This window comes from Hypanus sabinus, chromosome 9 (assembly GCF_030144855.1).
Source record: "Hypanus sabinus isolate sHypSab1 chromosome 9, sHypSab1.hap1, whole genome shotgun sequence".
Lineage (NCBI taxonomy): Eukaryota > Metazoa > Chordata > Chondrichthyes > Myliobatiformes > Dasyatidae > Hypanus > Hypanus sabinus.
In genome coordinates this window covers 27,139,031-27,158,440 of record NC_082714.1, presented here as the reverse complement: position 1 = coordinate 27,158,440, position 19,410 = coordinate 27,139,031, and the positions used below count along the sequence as shown (strand labels likewise).

Below are 19,410 nucleotides of genomic sequence, written 5' to 3'. Positions count from 1 at the left end.
GGATAGGAATTTAGACTCTACAGTGATGGAAGGGTGACAGTGAATTTCTGGGTCAGGATAGAATACGATTTGGTGGGTATTCCCATGTGACTACTGCTCATCTTGGTTTTGGGACATTCTGTAGGGGTAGCCTGGACTAATCTAGATGATACATTTGGCAGCCCTGGTGCATGAAGGAAGGAAGGAAGGAACTTTCAGGAAGGTGGATAGGATGTTAATCAGCTACATTATTTTATCCTGGATCTTATCAAACCTCTTGAGGTTTGTTTGAGGTCCACTCATCTAAGCAAGTGGAGTAATTCCACCAGTCTCCTGACTTGTGCCTTCCAGATGAAGGGAAGGTGTTGGGGTGTCCATACTCTGGTGCTTGAACAGAACATACATTCCATCTCTGGCAAGGATGTATCAGTGTCCAGGCACAAAATGCTGCAGGTGGCTCCATGGCAAGTCCGTAAGGGAATAAAATGTAGAAGTCTTTCTGCTTGGGTTCAGGTCGGATTTTAAACCTTAGGGGAGAAGTGGGAGAATGGCTTTCAGAAGCAATCCACGTTTATCAAATATATTCAGGAATCAGTTTTCCTACCTGTATCTCAATGGGAAACAGTATTTGAGGTTTTTGCACTTAAGCAGTGACCTCTTCACTGAAATCTCCCATAATCTGCAGCCACAAGTGCTGTCTCAAAGTAAGACAAATAGCAAATGGCCATCAGCTGTTACAGCTCTGCTGCAACAAGTAAACAGAGGTATCTGAATTGCATTTTGCATTAGTGAGATCACAGACACTCTTGATCTGAAAAGAACTTTGCCTATAGGTACAAGGTACCATTGATCGCGCGCACACACACACACATTGTTATGAGGCTGTCATGGCTCAACTCTTCCATGTTCTGAACCCAAAAGGGTTTTCACTCTCCTGATGTCCGGCTAGTACAATGATATGGGTTGATGCCCAATATCCTAGAAGTGAGCATCTTGGCTTGATTCAGCAGTGCTCAACCACGCCAACTGCATTCGAACACTGATGCAACCCAATTGCACCTGGTTGCCTGGGCTTTCCATGGGTGCACGGTCCATGAACACTCCACAACCAGTGGAAGACCAGAGGTATACCAAACACGATAAGAGTAACTTCACACTTGCATGCTGAAATGGCACCTTTGTCCAAACTGCTGGGGATAACCTGTGCTGTGCTCAACAACATGGGGCTCAAGGTTATAACAGTTTGCTGCACAGCCTTGCCAACAGCTACAAAGCCGGAAGGATGACGAAGAGGTACGGGAAGAAGAGGAAGCAGTGTGAACCAAGTCAACCCAATTCTGTCCGGGTTGAATGCTAATAACCAATGCCCCATGTTACCATCTCTGTGAAACTGAGTCCCAGTCAAGCCATTACAAGTACTCCAAATATTTGACATGAGGTCACGACTTACATATGAAAGGTAATTAATCAATGTTTATCAGCCATTCATGTGTGTTTCCCTGTCCTGGTGCTCCTACACACTGCTGTCTCTGTGGGTTCAGCACCATCCAATGAAAGGCCTCTGACTCAGCCATGACCTTCACTAGCTCAATGGTGAGGATGAGTGCGGCCTGCAGCATCTTACTGTGGGTTCTCAGCATCTGCACTATGTGAATGGGAGGATCAACATTGACAGCAGTGCCTCAGCTGTCCTAGTAACCTTCGGAGATGATTAGACAGCTAGGCTGGTGTGACGCATTGCAACCTCTATGTTACCATCTTTAATAACACTTGCATCTCCTCAAGAGCATTCAGTGAGCATTCTAAAGTGGGAGCCCCTCATCTCCCACAACATACCATTCTTCAATGTCCGATTCACTGACTGGTGGCACTAGCTGAAGTTCTCTGCTCTTTAACATGTGCACTTTAGCATTAATCAGCACAGAAAACTTTAACTGGATCTGACCAGTCACAATTATGCACAGCCCCCGCCCCCCCACGCTGGTGCATTCAGCCAATGCATACTGAAATCATTCAAATACAAAATCAACAAGGGATGACTTACTGCCTGTGGTCAACCAGTGGGAGTAGGTTAGCCTCACATCACAATCCCTCCAATTGATTTCTGGGCCTATCAGACTTTAATTCCCCCTCCCCCGACCACCCCCACCACAAGGCTACATACATTTTGCTGTAATCTGCAAAGCACTTTTGATAAAAGACAGTCAAAACAAAGGAAATTTGTATTGCTCTCTGTAAGCAGACTAAATGATATTTTCTACCTCTTCCATCCTTCTTGTGAAAGGCACAAATCATCCTGAGTAACACTTCGTGGATGGTGATTCCTCTCTGTTAGACAGATGTGCAAGCTGAGCAGATCCAGAATGCTGGAGATGGCATCTTTCAGATGATATTTTAAAATGAACCTCTCTGTACTTTATTGCAGTTAGAGCAAGAAAGCTGTGGCCAGCTTTAGGTCCTTTAGCGATCACCTCCACTAACTGGTCATTTATCTTAGTTCTAAATGAAACTCAGTGTTTACAAATTTGCATTTGCATTTATTTATTACTAACATCAGAAGCAACACATCAGTGTCACGGTGGTTACTGACTGGACTACACCAAAGGGCAGAGGGACAGCAGACTCGCTCTGTCATGTTGGCTGCTGGCACCGTGTGGCGGATGGCAATCTCTCACGGTAAGCACTGTCAACCACTCGACTCCAGGAGCGGAAGATGGGCAGAATCAGCATGAAGAGATCTAAACAAGAGGTAGGCACAGGAATACCAATAGAGACTTGGGGACACGACCAAGCAACACAGAAGACAAATCACAATCCCAAATACCCCATCTTCCTGCCACCCTACCAGGGATAAGGTTCCTTGTGTCCATGCCTACCACCCCACCAGCCTCCATTCTCCGAAACTTCCGCCACCTCCAATGGGATCACCCCCACTTTCTGCCTTCTGCAGGGATCGCTCGGTACGCGCTCCCTTGTCCACTCCTCCTTCCCCACCAATCTCCCTCCTGACACTTATCCTTCCAAGCAGAACAAATGCTACACCTCCTCCCTCACTACCATTCAGGGCCCTAAACAGTCCTTCCAGGTGAGCCGACACTTACCAATGAGTCTTTTGGGGTGATTTACTGTGTTCGTTAATCCCAGCATGGCCTACTGTACATCAGTGAGACCCGACATAGATTGGGACACCACCTTGCCAAGCATCTATGCCGTCTGCCAGAACAAGCAGGATCTCTCAGTGGCCACCCATTTTAATTCCACTTGTTCATCCGTGGCCTCCTCCACTGTCATGATAAGGACACACAGGTTGGAGGGACACCACCTTATATTCCATCTGGGTAGCCTCCAGCCTGCTGGCATGAACATTGTTCTCCTCAGACTTCTAGTAATGCATCACCCCCACCCCTCTTCACCATTTCCCATCCCCTTTTCCCTCTCTCACCTTGTCTACCCATTGCCTCCCTCTGGTGCTCCTCCCCCCCTTTTTCTTTCAGCCAATCAACCTCTCAGCTATTTACTTCATCTCGCTCCCTACAGGTTTCACCTATCACCTGGCGTTTCCATCTCCCCTCCCTTTTAAATCTACTCCTCAGCCTTTTTTTTTCTCCGGTTGTGAGAAGGATCTTGGCAGGAAATGATGACTGTACTTTTTCCCCCATAGATGCTGCCTGGCCTGCTGAGTTCCTCCAGCATTTTGTGTGTGTTGCTCCACTATCCCAAACTAGCAGGACTCTGTTTAGAGGGCGCTTCAAATAATCATAGAAGCCGGGCAACACATGCTCATTATGATTAACTTGCCAAGGATCAACCAAAACCATCTGGGTTTAAGGCTCTAACAATTAGTAAATACAGGTGCTCAAAGAACCCAGAAGCCCAACACTTTAAGGCAAGCCACAGAGCTCATTACAGTAAGGTGGAATTTGTTCCAGACAATATTAGGACAGATGTTAAATGTTATCTATAATTACTGGCCCTAGTAATTCCCAACAATGTGAAGGTCTTTGTTTATAAAGTTGCTTTGATATAAAACATTTTGAAAAGGTTGTCTGCAGGTTGTTCTGGATTTTAAACATGCTCTGGGGATGGGGGAGGGGTGCGTGAGTGACAGTCCACTCCTGAATTTCTAATGATCAACACTGATTATCGTTCTTGTGTTTAAAATGCTTTTGTGGGATTGTGGTGGGAAGTTCCAGTTCACTTACTGTTGCATTTTAGCTTGGGTTATACAGTTATTCGCCTGTGTGTTTGTGGGTCACCAGTGTGTGTGATAGTCACCTCCCCTGTCTGTATGAGACACCGGTTCAGCCCCCGGTCATAGTGCCCAGGCTGTTTTTGTGTTTATCACAATAAAAACAATTGTTTAATAAGCTTACTTTTCTGTCTTCGTGGTCCGAATGCTCGCCACGTTGGTGTAGAAACTGACGATGAGATTGAAGAGCTACGATGTCAGATATTGCGCCTTCAGACCCAGGGAATAAGACGACAGACTGAGTAGTGACTTCTGGGCGGGACATGCAGGCGAGACTAGGAGTGAGGTCCTGGGATCTGAGGGTCGTACCTTCCCAGTGAGCCTCGACAGAGCGAGCATTCCCAGGCACCCCAACCCGGGGGACATGGCAGAGCGCATCATCTGCCTCCCTCATCACCCGCTGCGGGGAACCCAAGACACCGCAGCCATGGGAGGATGGGCGCCATGGCAGATGCCACCGGAGCAAGAGGAAGACCATCGGGCCTCGGATTCTAGTGCTGCCAGGTCCACCCTGAATGCAGCAAATTCATCCATCATCGCTGGCCGAGGTGCTACCAGAGGCAGTGTGGGCAGAAGCAATTTTAGTCGCCTGGGCTTGTGTCACCGAGGAGGTGCCCGTGAGCAAGGCCTGACTAGCAGCACGCCGACCCTGCTGAGGACCACGAAACAATCCCTGCTACCAGTGAGGTGAGGTGGGCTATATGGCCTGGAACTGTCCCATACCAGCGCCACACTGCAGCCATCAGGAAACGCCATGCGGGCAGAATCCGTCCAGTGTTGCTTCTGCGGGTGAGCTGTTTGGGTGAAGAGCAAGACTCATACATGGACTACGTGGTGGAGGGCATCAGATGCTGTGCGTTGGTGGACATGGAGTAAACCATCACCATCATCCATCGGACATCCCTGCCCGTGTAGTCAGTGATGGCAGTCCAGCTGGCTACGGGCACCGGTGACTGTGCGGCGATGCGAGGGAAGAGGGGGCTGCACATCGCAGTGGGGGAAAAACAGTGGAGCACGGGGTGTGGCTCGCCGACATCCGAGAGTCGTCCTGCATCATCGGGCCGGACCTCGCTGGGCAGCCCACGTGGATATGCCGGGGGCAACACTCGACTTCGGTGCCGAAGCCCGTGGCTCTCTGGCGGGGCAGCTCCAGAAAGCAGATCAGGCAGAAGCAGCAACAACCACCACCAGTCTCAGAGCGGCCCACGGCAGTGCAGCTCACCCCGCAGCGGCCCGACGCTACACGGCTGAACCACGGGCTGTGACAGCCAGTGACAACCTTCCCACCATGGACCACCAGCAGCTGTGCGGTCCCATGCTGGCCAGGGTGATGGGATCATTACTGCGCTAGAGTGGGCACTAGACTCCGTCCTAGACCCTGAGACCAAAGCCCTGTACTCGCAGTGGGGAACGCTGAAGATGCATGATGGACAACTCCTGCAGAGGAAATCTGCAGATGTTGGAAATTCAAGCAACACACACAAAATGCTGGTGGAACGCAGCAGGCCAGGCAGCATCTATAGGAAGAAGCACTGTCGACGTTTCGGGCCGAGACCTTTCGTCAAGACAGATGGTCCCCCTGGGCTTCGCGCTGCATTCGGTGCACAGGCTGGTGGGGGCCGGCCATTTCGGAGTCGTAAAGACATTGGGCAAGATGCGCAAAGTCTTCTACTGGCCTGGTACAGGCAGGACATAGAGCTGCTGGTGCACTGCTGTAACGTTTGCACGTCCCAGAAGGGGCCGGGCCGCCAGTCTAGGGTGCCAATGCAGCAGCACATGGCGGGGCCCCAGTATGGGGCTACTGACTGCATCTACAATATCGTATACGAGTGGGTTCTCTCCCCGGGTCATAACGCCCAGTCTGTTTCTTTGTTTATCACAATAAACACGATTGTTGAGTTTAACGAGTTTGATCACCTGTCATTAATGGACTGAATGTTCACCACAAGAGTTGAATAATGTAAACATTTGGTCTTCTCGATCTGTATTGGAAATCCTGACCTGAAAAACAGTCTGATGGGTTTAGGCTTTTACTGTGTTGTGGAGTTACAATTACTGTTTATTATACAAGGATGAAAAGAGGTCAGCGTTCTTCAGATTCTAGGTTGTGTAATGTTGTTACGATAAATATAGTTCCGTGGTTCACACAAAATGAGCATTAATACTTGCAGTGTTATTACTCAGCACTGAGGCTATGTATGCATCAAAAATGGCAAATTACATTAAATCACATTTGTAATATGTATACTGTAGTTGTGTAAACAGAAAAGAAAACCAACTTGGGATTCAAAAGGAATAATTTCAGGAGCTGAAGCATGTTATTAGAGCTGACCTGAAGCTAAGTACCGTAAGCAGAAAAGCATTTCCTATCTTATAACTTGTCCAGATGATTTTTCCTATCTCATAACATGCCCCACATACCTCACACTTTAGGTACAGAAACTTTGACTGTCTGCGAACACTTTAATGTGTATCAAGTCACTATGCTTTAACACTAAAATACCGAGAAAATTGTAGTTCCAATCAATCAAAACCTGGGGATTCACTTTCTTCTTCATCTTTGCCTGTAAAGATTAGTTGTTGTTTCCTGCTCCAGACATTCTTTCTGCTGTTCTTTAACTGTACAGCCCAAGATCAGCGGCACCTGTTATCACTGGTATTATCCTCCATTATCAGAATTGCATCAGCCAAGTTTGAGGAAGCTTCTCTTCTTGGTTCAGTCTTTCTATTATTCCACAAATACGCTGGAGGTATTGGCCCCTTTCCCGTTTTTCCTTACTCCAGTATTTTGTGTAAAGTATCCATGATTTTTTTGGGCACACTGTGAAGTTGAATCAATAACCATTCTCAATTAGCCCATTCTCCGCTTCCAGCCATCCCCACTTTAAACAGATGGCATCCATATCAATATTTTGCCCCTCTTTAACTCTCTATAACACTCATCAACCAGTATGAATCCAATACAATTTGTCTTACAATTGATCAAATTGAAACACTTTATATCATGTCTTTGAGACTATTGTATGAAACCTATCTCTGCATTTGTCTGGATTTGGCTTTTAACCTGCTCCTTTTCCTCCCTTCTTAGTTGCAAACCCTTCAGACACTTCAGCTCCTAGCTCTAAAACCCCATCCCAAAATATTAACATTTTATTCTCTCTCCGTCTACTTGAGAAAGTTGTCTTAAACCCAATTTACAGAACAAACCCACATATACTGCCAACTATCCAACATGGATTTGGCATCAGTTTTAATGTCCCCTTCTATAAAATAGAAGAAACCAAGTAGACTCGCCAATGCTTTCAGCCTATTCTATCATTCAGTGACATCATTTTAAATCTGGAATTTAGTTCAATCAACTGACTTTAACTCCACATTCACTTTAGACAAACCTACAGATTTATTCATCCCAAATTCAAAATTACCAACAGCATTCTTTGTGTTGGTGTGTTTGATTTTCTGTTCTTATTTAAAAAAACTTTCTGACTTCATTCTTTTTGTCCTTTTCTTATTTTCACTCAACTTAACCTCTTCTAAATTATTGTGCTACCAATTTCATTCCCAGCTTTATCTCCATGGCATTTCGCTTTGTAAACTTTCATTACTAATTTCCATCTTACATAAAACAGAACAAGTGTTTTCTATGATATTAATTTAAGCTTTATGAAATAAAATAACTTGAGCAATGGCCCTTGAATTACTGCAATTATAATTATACAGATTTATTCAAAGATATTTAGTAAATATGCAAATAAAAATTTTATTACCATAAACAGTACAATTACCGAAAAATTTGTAAGCCTTAATGAAAAATAAATGAATATGACTCACTACCAAGAAGAATCATGCTGTTTGCAGCCACGGTATACTAACAAAGTGGAACTAACCAGTATTATAACAACCTCGGTACAATCGGGCTCCAGTCAGTTCCTGTTACTTTAATTGGCTTTAATTTAATGGAACAACAGTTCTTATTTTGGTTTACAGTATCTATAATAAAAATTTGTCCTAAATTTAGTGTCAGCGTTTTCTGAATACTATGCCAACATTTGGCAGGAACCTCTGATCTAGGTAGAGTAATAAACATATCAGTCCTAGTATGTATATTTGTGTTAGCTATTGCAAAAACAACGTAAATTTTACGTGGCTCATTTCACAAGATCTAAAAACATATTTTAAGGTAGAAAAAGCAGCAGCCAATCAGCATTCAAGTGTCTAACAATCTGAAAATATCGGGCAACTCATTATTGATATTGGCTGACGAATAAATATTGGCCATTACAGTAGGAAAATGACTGTTCCTCAAAATATTGCCACTTGGACTTGTTTGTGTACCTCTGTAACACTGCATCAAAAACTAATCAGAAGGAGCAGCAGAACTGTTTCAAGAGCCATTCCCCAAAACATCACTTGTGTATAATTTTTCTACTTCAGGGCCGCAGGAGATTCCTCTGCCTAATTACAATTGTTCATTATTAGGTTTCAGAATTAGTAGGTCATTACTCCATCAGATATGGTCATCTTCAATTTAATTTACTTCAGTTTAATTATTAATAAAGAACACTTCCTTCCTCAGTGAGAACAGCATATGTTTATGTATTTAAAATAATTGTCTTCTAAACACTTTTCTACAGTGATTATTGGTTGGTAAATATATTTTCAAAAGGGAACCACAGCAGTTGCCGCACTTCCCTTCTGTACTGAGTTTAAAATGTCAAAAGCATCTGCTGCTTTAATAACATTATCGAAAATTACAACTGATCTACAAGCAGGATCACTGACTAACATATGGCAGGACAAAATTTTAATGATATATTATGCCATTTGTCAATAGTTAAATGTTATTTAAATTTTTTTAAATATTTTAAGAAATATAGGATTAACCATATTTAATCTTTTTGAATCAAATAAATTACAATTTTTTAAAAAGGATACAACACTGATGCATCACCGTGGAGCCTCAAAATAACAAGTAACCTCGTTAAATTGCTTATTTGCATATTGCAGTGCTATATCTCAATCTAGTTAGCTCAGCACTGCTCAATAAACATACTGACCAGCTACCCCTCTGAAACAAACCCCCTTGTAAATATGGTATAAGGAAATGGAATACGAAACAGAATTGTCACAAAGAATTAATCAAAATCATCTATGATTTCATTTCTACTAAAGTGAATTTAAATCTCTTATATGTATAACAGGATAACGTAGCCCATACAAAGTGGCTTGACCACGAGTAACCAACCTATAATCCTTGTGGGAATGGGCAGAATTGGAGTGGAAACACATATTACAGTTTAGTACCTTAAATGAAAGATGAAATCAACTGGTTAAAGCCTGAAGTCCCACCACACCAAGTTCAAGAACAGCTGCTTCCCTTCAACCATTTGGTCTTGAACAACTGGCAAAACAGTTTAGCAACATTATGACCACTTTGCACTAAAATGACTTTTTTTTGTTTTGTGTTCTTTGGTGTAAAAATGTTTATTTTTTTGTTTATATACTTTGTGCCTGCTGCAAGTAAGTTGCACCTGTGCATACATGTACTTGCACAAGACAAAAATTGACTATGACAATAATCAGGCATAAAATACCAGAAACATGCAGTACCTGTGGTCTTCTACCTGAAATCTACAATCTCTCACATACTGCCTGACCTGTTGAATGTTTCCAGCATTTCTGTTTCAAGTTTCAGATTCCCAGCTTACTTTTATGAATTATAAATCAAACTGAATTGACTGGAATCACTTGCAAATACAGTACATGCTTAACAGTGATAGTACTTCGAATGCCAGAGATTTGCAATCTTGTACAATTTAGCAGCTATTTATCTACTATTTAAAACATTTGGTAGCATATAGATATAAGAATGAAGCTGCAATACACAAACCAAGCATAACTTGTGCCCTCAGTCTCAGTTCCTGCTGCAGAGGGGCTCAAGTTGACACCATGATCTTCATCCACTCTCTATGCATAAACTAAGCAGCCTGCTGATTTATGTTCTCAAATGAGTGCATGATCGCTTGAGCGATTAACATTTGAAAGCATGCCTTTTCTTATCAAATCCATGGAATCATCTGTAGCTAGCCCCAATCTGGATCTTTGTCCTTACCCCAACACTTTTTCAGTCTTGGCCTCTCTTGGTAATGTGTAAGGCAATGAAACCTGTTCTATGGGTTGTCAGTACCTAAACTAACACCACTGCACCCTGGACTAGCCTAGATGAGAATAGTGTGTGGATAACCAGCAGTCAGCATACAGAGAGGTACAGCGGCTTGTGGATTGGTGTGAACACAATTTGAGTCTCAGCATGGACAAGACTAAAGAAATGATTATGACTTCAGGAAGGTCCGGGCTGACTCCTCCCTACTGCACATCAATGGCTTCTCTGTGGAGAGTCAGGGGCACCAAGTTTCTTGGAGTGCATATCATGGATGATCCTACCTGGTCCCTCTTTAGTCAAAAAAAAAGCATAGCAGCACCTGAAGTTCCTGAGGAGATTGAGGCAAGCGAGGCTCCCACCCCCCCATTCGACCGGAGCACCATCAACAGTGTCCTGACTAGTTGTATCACCATCTGGCATGGGGGATGACAAGGCATTGACTGCAAGGCCCTGCAACAGATCACAAGGACTGCCGAGAGAATCTTCGGGGTGTCTCTTTCTCCTCCCATCCAGGGCATACATCATATACCACTGTGTTTACACAGCCCTCAGCATTGTCAATGACCCTTCCCATCCATCTTCCTACAATCAGGTAGAAGGTACCATAGTATAAAGAATAAGGACTTTTAGGCAGGGTAATAGTTTCTTTCCCCAGGCTGTGAGACTTCTGAACAACCTGCTACCACCCAGTACACATTATTTATGACAATGCCAGTAGCATTATACTGCCCTACACTTAATTATATATCATATATGCTTTATATCAACTTGCACATCTACATTTATTATCTGTTAATATTGCTATTATTATTTGTGAGCTTTATGTATTTTTCATCTTGATCCCATAGAAACATTGTTTTGTTTAGCTGTACACATGTGTATGAATGAATGACAATAAACAAACTAAAATAAAGACCTATAAAAATGATGCTGAGATCCCTGCAAATCAATGGTTATCTGAATACAATTCACCATGCTTGAGAATCACATTCACCCCACATCAGTCGAGACCTGGGTCATTATTTATTATACTGCAATGTAAGATTCCTCAATATTTTACTGAATATTTCATTCTGTGATTCTGCCACCTTTTTCTTATTAAATGTATTTGCACTGTTCTTCAACACCATATCAAGTGGATTAGACTAGATGCTAAGGTAATTAAATTCTATCCATATGGAGTTGCAAGCACACGAATAGAATACTGAGCAATGATTAAAAAGTTACCAAATGGATGCTCAGCAGAAATAAAACCCAGACCTGTAAAAGTGCTGATGAGGTCCCTGCAAGTTAATGGCCTTCAGGAGACAATTCAGGGAGCTGCAATATAGGGAGATGCAAAAATGTCAAATCACGTCACTGGCTATGCTCCATGCAAGCCACCATTTCTAATCACATTTACACAACTTTTTTTTGAAAAGCCCTTCAGCTCTGGAAAAACGTCACTGAAGTTGTCAGAAACCCTTACTAATTTTTGTAATTTCCTAAAGGGAAAACAAAAACAGAGTTTCCAGTCTCTGTATTGCTGTTTCCTGGCAAGATACAGTACTAAAATCTGTACAGTACTAAGATTTCTCAATTCTCCCCTCAGTATGAAGAGCAACACTTCACCCAAACTTGTTATTGCTTTATATATTTTCTATAACCCCTTGGCATTTAGTTTCCAACCCAAAAACAAACTGGAATACCTACTACAGCTTTGGAGTGAGGGGCTGTTTTGTGAACTGGTGTACTTCAAATACCACAGCATCAATCCTACTTCAATTCAAACCTTCAGATTATTTAACTAAATCCACAAACCCCATTACAAAATATTTGCTTGTTATAACTAGTTACTTCAACACTAAACATTTTTCCAGAGAACAATATGTAATCTAAATAGGCCAAGTGGTGTTCAATTGCCAAATGATCACTGTTTACTGAGTTCTAGTTCATTTCATTATCATTCAACCATGCATGAATACCTGTGAATACAGCCAAGCAAAACAGAGTTCCTCCCAGACCAAGGTGCAAAACACAGTACCAACAGTCATACACAGCACAAGGCACATGTAGCACATAAAATAGCAGTAACACAGCCTCACTAAAAAATAATATAGCCCAAGACCCTAAATAACACGTCCCATTGATTGATAGTGCATGAATTTTGTTGGCAAGAACAGCCCTCAGCATTCTGCAGCCGATCACACACACACAATCCAGCTCGTCTGAATGAACACTGGAGGGCAGCATCGACGGGAGGGGCGTGCCCCAATCGAGCATAAACACTACACCACATGGCCACCGGTCTCTCTCCTCGTGGGAGACTGTGATAGGTGACATCCTGGCATAAGGCTTATTACACGCTACAACCAAGGCCACGTGGCTCCTCCATCATAGGTCTCAGCTATAAACCAGTGAACCTGGCTTGCAGAATTCTAAGTTAACAACTCAGTTACCGAGAATATTAAATTAAAATAAACCATTATTATAATGCAGAAAGCAAGTCAATATTCAGCTAAACTTCCTCAGAAAAATAACATTTTAAATACATCTGTTTTATTCGTACAAGATAACTACAACAATCATAAATAATGTGCAGCTACCAACTAAGGGAATGAATGTGTAGAAGGATAAAATAAACCTGTAACACTAATCAACAAAGCAAAATAAGACAGGAAATAAAATTGTGAAAATCTTCTTTAATGTAGGAACCTTGTTTTCCAGCATTTGTTGTCATCTATTGAAGTCATTTTACCACATATTCAAATGGCTCAGTTCAGAAACACAGGACAAGCAAATATAAAACAAATTGTTTTGCTTCTTGGTTGAGTTCTCACAACAGCAAAAATAAATTAACATACCAGCTGTTAAATCATAATTCTGTCCAATATTTCCCAAATCTTTTAGTCAATTCAGATCACAGATCAAAAACAAATGCAACCTCAGTTCGTTATAAATACCATTCAAGAACGTTAGGAGGTTAGCAGTTTAAAAAAAGGCTCTTAACATAACAATGAGTGATTTCAACAAGAGAAATTATTCATTGTATAAAGAGCAAGAATGCCATAGAACTGATATGTAGGTCTTCCATCATTAATTATGTGCGCCTTGTCTTTGGTCTTTTGTTTTGTCTTTTTGCTTCCTCTTGACTGATGCCATCTGAACCACCTTGGCTGAGAGCCCGCACACCTTGTAACCGATTTACCAACTGCATCAGCAATGGGATAAGCTAGAGGAGAAAAGGTCACATACATTATTTTTAAAACATTGAACTACTCAACCAAATGGGAGTGAAATCCTAATGATGAAATTTTCCCCTAAAGTAAGCTTAACTGTAAACAAAATTATGTATTGACCACTCATTTTTAGAGAAGACAGTCTATTTTCAAATCTGGTATGAATAATTAAAAGGGAAGATCTGACAATTTTATTTGCCCAAAAAAAATCTTTGCAGGAACTCATTGCACAAAAGCTAGTTCAACTCTTCCTCATCAAGTTCAGTTTAAAAGAACAAGCAGTTATGGAGAGCTCGCAGCCAATTAAAGGCAATAAGGACAAATAAAATACTAAAAACAATCATTTCAATTTTTGTGCATAGCTTAATCTTTAAAAAAAAGAAAAATAACTAACTCAAAGAAGCATAATGTGATATATACAGTATATTTATGATTGCATACAATATAGTACACAACAGCTCCACAGTTTGTCTGAAAAATTAATGTCACATGAAATTGGATTCCACGAGCTACTTTCAAATCAAAGGTAGTACAAATGAAATATATTCATGTGTGCTCAATAAGATTACAACAAAATCTTTCTAACTACAAATCCTCCACATGCTAGCATTTTAGGGCATCATCATGATACAATTCTTTGTGTATGAAATACGTATTAATAAGTTTAAGGGTTTATAATTGCCCTTGTAAAACAAAGCAACTGCCTTTAATTAAAGTTAAAAGAGTTCCTGTGCCTTCCTGCTAATAGCATTATTTGGGAATGGTAGAACTGAGAGAATTAGCATTGAATGTAAATTAATGGATTATGAAGGATATCCAGTAGAAATATAAAGAGCCCACAGCATATTGGAAAGTTTAGTTGTTGCAGCAGCACCTACAATAATTTCCACTAAAAATATACAAGTTATTTTGCTGTATAAATGATCAGAATTTGAGAACCCTGTAATTCTTCTCACCGTTGAACACATTTGATATCTCTATTGTTCATGAACAACAAATATAACTTGTTTTCTTCCAATATTACAAATTACAATAAACCAGAAATATTGCAAGAAGCAGGCAATCATTTAAAATAAAAAAGCTGGTAGAAGGGAATTCAAATGTGTACTTACTTCACCTTGTTTGATCAGAAATACCAACACCCAACCTGTTATCGAAGTGTTGTTAAAATCAGTACCAGTATGACAAAACTTCAAATAGCCTGAATTTTCTCTTTTGTCTTAGATAAATGACAAGCCTAAACACTAATTGGATCAATCCTGAAATGAATCCTTGAATGAAGTACTGTTGAAGAAGTTGATTGCAACACTGAAATGCTGTCTCAATAACCCAAACATTTGGCTCCAATGATAACTTGAAGAATACTCCTTAAAATATTCTAATTTTGAACTTCCAAAGGCTCTTCTTTTCTCTGTTAGATTAAACAACTCATTGGATCTTATTATTTTTTACATTGAATTTTGAAGTGCTATTTGTTTTATTAGTTATGCATTGTCATAATCTGGTGTACAACTGTTCATTTTAAACAATTCATTTTAAATACACAAACGTTAGCTTTTATCAATAAAATGTCCATATGCAGCACAAAGTGCTTGAAACAGAAGCTTACCTTATCATGATTATAACCAGCCAACAGCAGGAGCAGAGTAAGGGGCAGAGCAATGTATGACCCCTGGGCAACATCCTGCTCAGGTAGTTTTCTCTGGAAAAGGACAACAATAAATGATAACATTATGGGCAAAACAAGAACAGGTTGTTTTATGAATTTACTTCATATCCATTAGAATCATAGATAAAGGTGATGTTCATAATGGATTATAGGTTCCAACAGAAGGTAACCAAACACGTTGGTGTGTGCTTAAAATATATTTTTGGTATCGCTGAGAAGGCTGGCCAACAATTGCCTATACCCGGTTACCTGGGAAAACCACTGATTTCAGCCACAAAATACCTTGCCAAGTGATGACAGGCTATTAACCAAAGGTGCATAAATGGATGTGTAACGTACCTCTAGTGACATGGGGAGTTACTGAATGGCTACTCCTCTAAAGTTTTCAGCCTATCTCTAGAACTTTGTAATCTACTCAGCTCGTGTAACGACAAGAATTCTGCACCCTTGAAAATCAAATCAACTGCAGATAACTTAATAGAACATAGAACAGTACAGGCCCATCGGCCCACAATGCTGTGACAACCCTTAAACCCTGCCTCCCATATAACCCCCTACCTTAAATTCCTCTGTATACCAGTCTAGTAGTCTCTTAATCTGAAATAAAACTAAAATGGTGGAAACTGTCTTTAATTCCATAACTTTCCTTCTCTTCAAAATCAGCTCCCGTGCTCCATGTTGACATTCTGGATTCTGAAAACATGCCACTACTTTTTCCTCCTTTAAAAAAACCTCAAATCTTTCTCTTTGACCATGTTTGCAGTCAACTATCCTTGCATTTCATATGGTTCTGTCACTTTCTGCTTCTATAATGCCCCCTTCAAAGTTCAAAGCAAATTTATTATCAAAGTATATATATGTCACTAGACACAACCTGAGGGTTTATTTTCTTGCGGGTATACTCAGTAATCCAAAAAAACATGATACTATCAATGAAAGATCACACCAAACAGGGTGCTAACCAGTGTGCAAAAGACAACAAGCTGTGCAAATATAATTGAAATTATATAGACAGAAAGGCAAACAAACAGACAAGAACATGACACAAAGAATCCTTGAAATGTGTCCGTAGGTTGCAGGAACAGTTCAGTAATGGGGTAAGGGAAGTTATCCTCTCTGGTTTAACAGACTGATGGTTGAGAGGTAATAACTGTTCCTGAACCTGATGGTGTGAGTCCTGAGGCTCCTGTACCTTCTCCCTGATGGCAGCAGTGAGAAGAGAGCATGACCTGGGTGGTGGGGGTCCCTGATGATGGACTCTGCTTTCTTACGACAGTGCTCCTTGTAGATGTGCTCAACAAAAACAGCTTTATCCATGACAAAGTGGGCCATTTTCACCACCTTTCGAAGGATTTTCTGTTCAAGGGCATTGATATTTCCATACCAGGCCATGATGCAGCCAGTCAATATACTCTCCACCACACATCTGTAGAATTTTGTCGAAGTTTTTGATGTCATGCTGTATTTTTGCAAACTTCTAAAGAAGTAGAGGCACTGCCGGGTTTTTCTCGTAATTGCACATCTGTACTGGGCCCAGGACAGGTCCTCTGAAATGATAACACTGAGGAATTTAAAGTTACTGTCCCCTTCCAACTCTGACCTCCTGATGGGAACCAGCTCACGGACCCCCGGTTTGTTCCTCTGAAGTCAATAATTAGCTCCTTGGTCTTGCTGACATTGAGCAAGAGGTTTTTGATGTGGTACCTTTTCAATCTTCCTCCTACGTGCTGATTCGTCAATGCCTTTGATTCAACCAATGACAGTAGTGTTTGCCAGCAAATTTAGATATGGCATTGGAGCTGTACATTGCCACACAGTCATAAGTGTAAGCGAGTAGAGGGCAAGGTACGTAGCTTTGTACTGCATCTATACCGATGGGAGATTGTGGAGATGTTGCCAATCCAAAACGTCGGGAGTCTGCAAGTGAGGGAATCGAAGATCTAATTGCTCAAGGAGGTACTGAGGCCAAGGCCTTGAAGCTTATTGACTAGTTTTGAGGGGATGATAGATTCAATCTTGTGCAGTAGTCCATAAAGAACATCTTTGCCGTCCAAATGGCCAGGGTTAAGTGAAGGTCAATGAAATGGCACCTGTAGTGGACCTGTTGTGCTAGTAGGCAAATTGGAGCACATCACACACATGTACACTCAAGATTAAATTTAAATAGCAGAGCCAGTAGTTCTACACTTAAGTGCCTTCTTTGGAACTGCTGACTCCAGTCAGTGATGTTTACCTTAATATTTCAAGTTTAATTTGTGGGTTGCAGAACCTGGATGCAATTTAGCGTGCTATGAATGGATAATCGGATTTTGTTGATTCTCATTTACTTTAGCAGACTTATCTCTTGCCATCCTGGAGTTGCAAGACAAAGCCTTATCATGCTTGACAATCTGCTTGTTACCATGTTAATTTGTGCTGCACCACCGTAAAAGTTTTATGTCAATGCGAAAGTTGCAGTATAAAACATTCCAAATTTATTTAACTACTGTAATGAGACAATGTTTATAGTCAAATAGCAGACATGAATCAGTCAGCAGGCCAATTGGTAAGAAAGTAGTCTGCTTAAAAAGCAACTTCTGGTATACTTGTTAAATGCAAAATAGTATGTTTTAAATTAATTAGATAATAACAGTTAAGATAACATACTGTATTATTTTGCTTTCCAAAAGGCTTTCACTACAAATCTGAAAAAGGTGAAGTAGTACAGTGTTCACCAGGGTAAAAATTGATCAAAATTTAATTTTTTTTAATTTTCATAGAACAGCAGACCACAAAAAGGCCCTTCAGCCCACTGTGCATGCACTAATCACATTTTTTTATTAATTTTTTTGAAAATTACAAAGAATAAATGTAATGATAAAATAGTGAAAGAGAGAAAAAAATATTGACCCTCCCCCACTTAAACCCTTAGCTAAAGAAAGAAAGAAGAGAAAGATTGCCTGGATATTGGAGGATCCCCACATGCTCCATGGAGTTCAAAATAATTTTAATTTTTAATTTTACTTTTCCCAATTACTTTATAACACTAATCACATAACTAAAATTAAAATTAAACAACCTTGCTTCTTCCTGTACATGACCTACATCTGATGAAGGGTATCAGCTGTTTATTCCTCTCCATAGATATTGTCTGACATGCCGTGTTCCTTCAGCATTTTCTGTGTGTTACTCTGGATCTCCAGCATCTGCAAATTTGCCTCTGTTCATGATGCATAACTCTCCTTCCCCACTGTCTAAGAGTCTCTGAAATGCTATTATCGTATTTGCTTCCATCACAATGCCTGGTGGCCTATTACAGGCACACAGCATTTAATAAGTAAAAAAAAACTTGCACTGTACATCTCCATTAAATGTTTTCCCTCTCTCTTCTTTATAATAAATCAATTAATTTAATCTTTGGCAAAGTATAATTCAAAATAAATTTATTATCAAACTACATATATGCCGCTATATACAACCCTGAGATTAATTTTCAAAAACCCTAATAGATTCAATGAAAGACCACACCAACAGGGCTGCCAACCAGTGTGCAAGACAACAAACTATGCAAATACAAAAAGGAAAAAAATAATAAATAAATGAGCAATAAATCTAGAACATGAGATGAAGAGTCCTTGAAAGTGAATCCATAGGTTTGGAAACAGTTTGGTGATGAGGCAAGTGAAGTCATCCACACTGGCCCAAGAGCCTGATGGTTGAGGGATAATAACTGTTCCTGAACCTGGTGGTGTGAATCCTGAGGCTCCTGTACCTTCTTCCTGATGACAGCATTGAGAAGAGAGCATGACCTGGGTGGTAGGGGTCCTTGATGATGCTCCATGTAGATGTGCTGAACAGTGGGGAGGGCTTTATCCATGACAGACTGAGCCATATCCACCACTTTTTATAGGATTGTCTGTTCATGGACATTGGTGTTTACATATCAGGCCATGAAGCAACCAGTCACTATACTCTCCACCTATAGTGCTATAGAAGCTTGTCAAAGCTTTAGATGCCATGCTGAATCTTCACAAGTAGAGGCACTGTCATGCTTTCTTCATAATTGCACTTAAGTGCTGATACCAGGTCAGCTCCTTTGAAATGGTAACATTGACAAATTTAAAGTTGCTAACCCCATCCATCTCTGATTCCC

General features: G+C 40.9%; 1 protein-coding gene across 1 annotated transcript in view; it reads right to left on the bottom strand.

Annotated features, from left to right (window-relative positions):
• Positions 1 to 13,052: 13,052 nt before the first annotated feature.
• Positions 13,053 to 19,410, bottom strand: part of nomo (nodal modulator) — a 55,552-nt gene continuing 49,194 nt past the window's right edge. Inside the window, exons 30-31 of the mRNA XM_059979374.1 lie at positions 15,219 to 15,311; positions 13,053 to 13,602 (exon numbers count right to left, since the gene is read on the bottom strand). Of these exons, the coding sequence (XP_059835357.1) occupies positions 13,471 to 13,602; positions 15,219 to 15,311 (225 nt within the window). The 3' untranslated portion in view covers positions 13,053 to 13,470. The remainder of the gene's footprint in view (positions 13,603 to 15,218; positions 15,312 to 19,410) is intronic.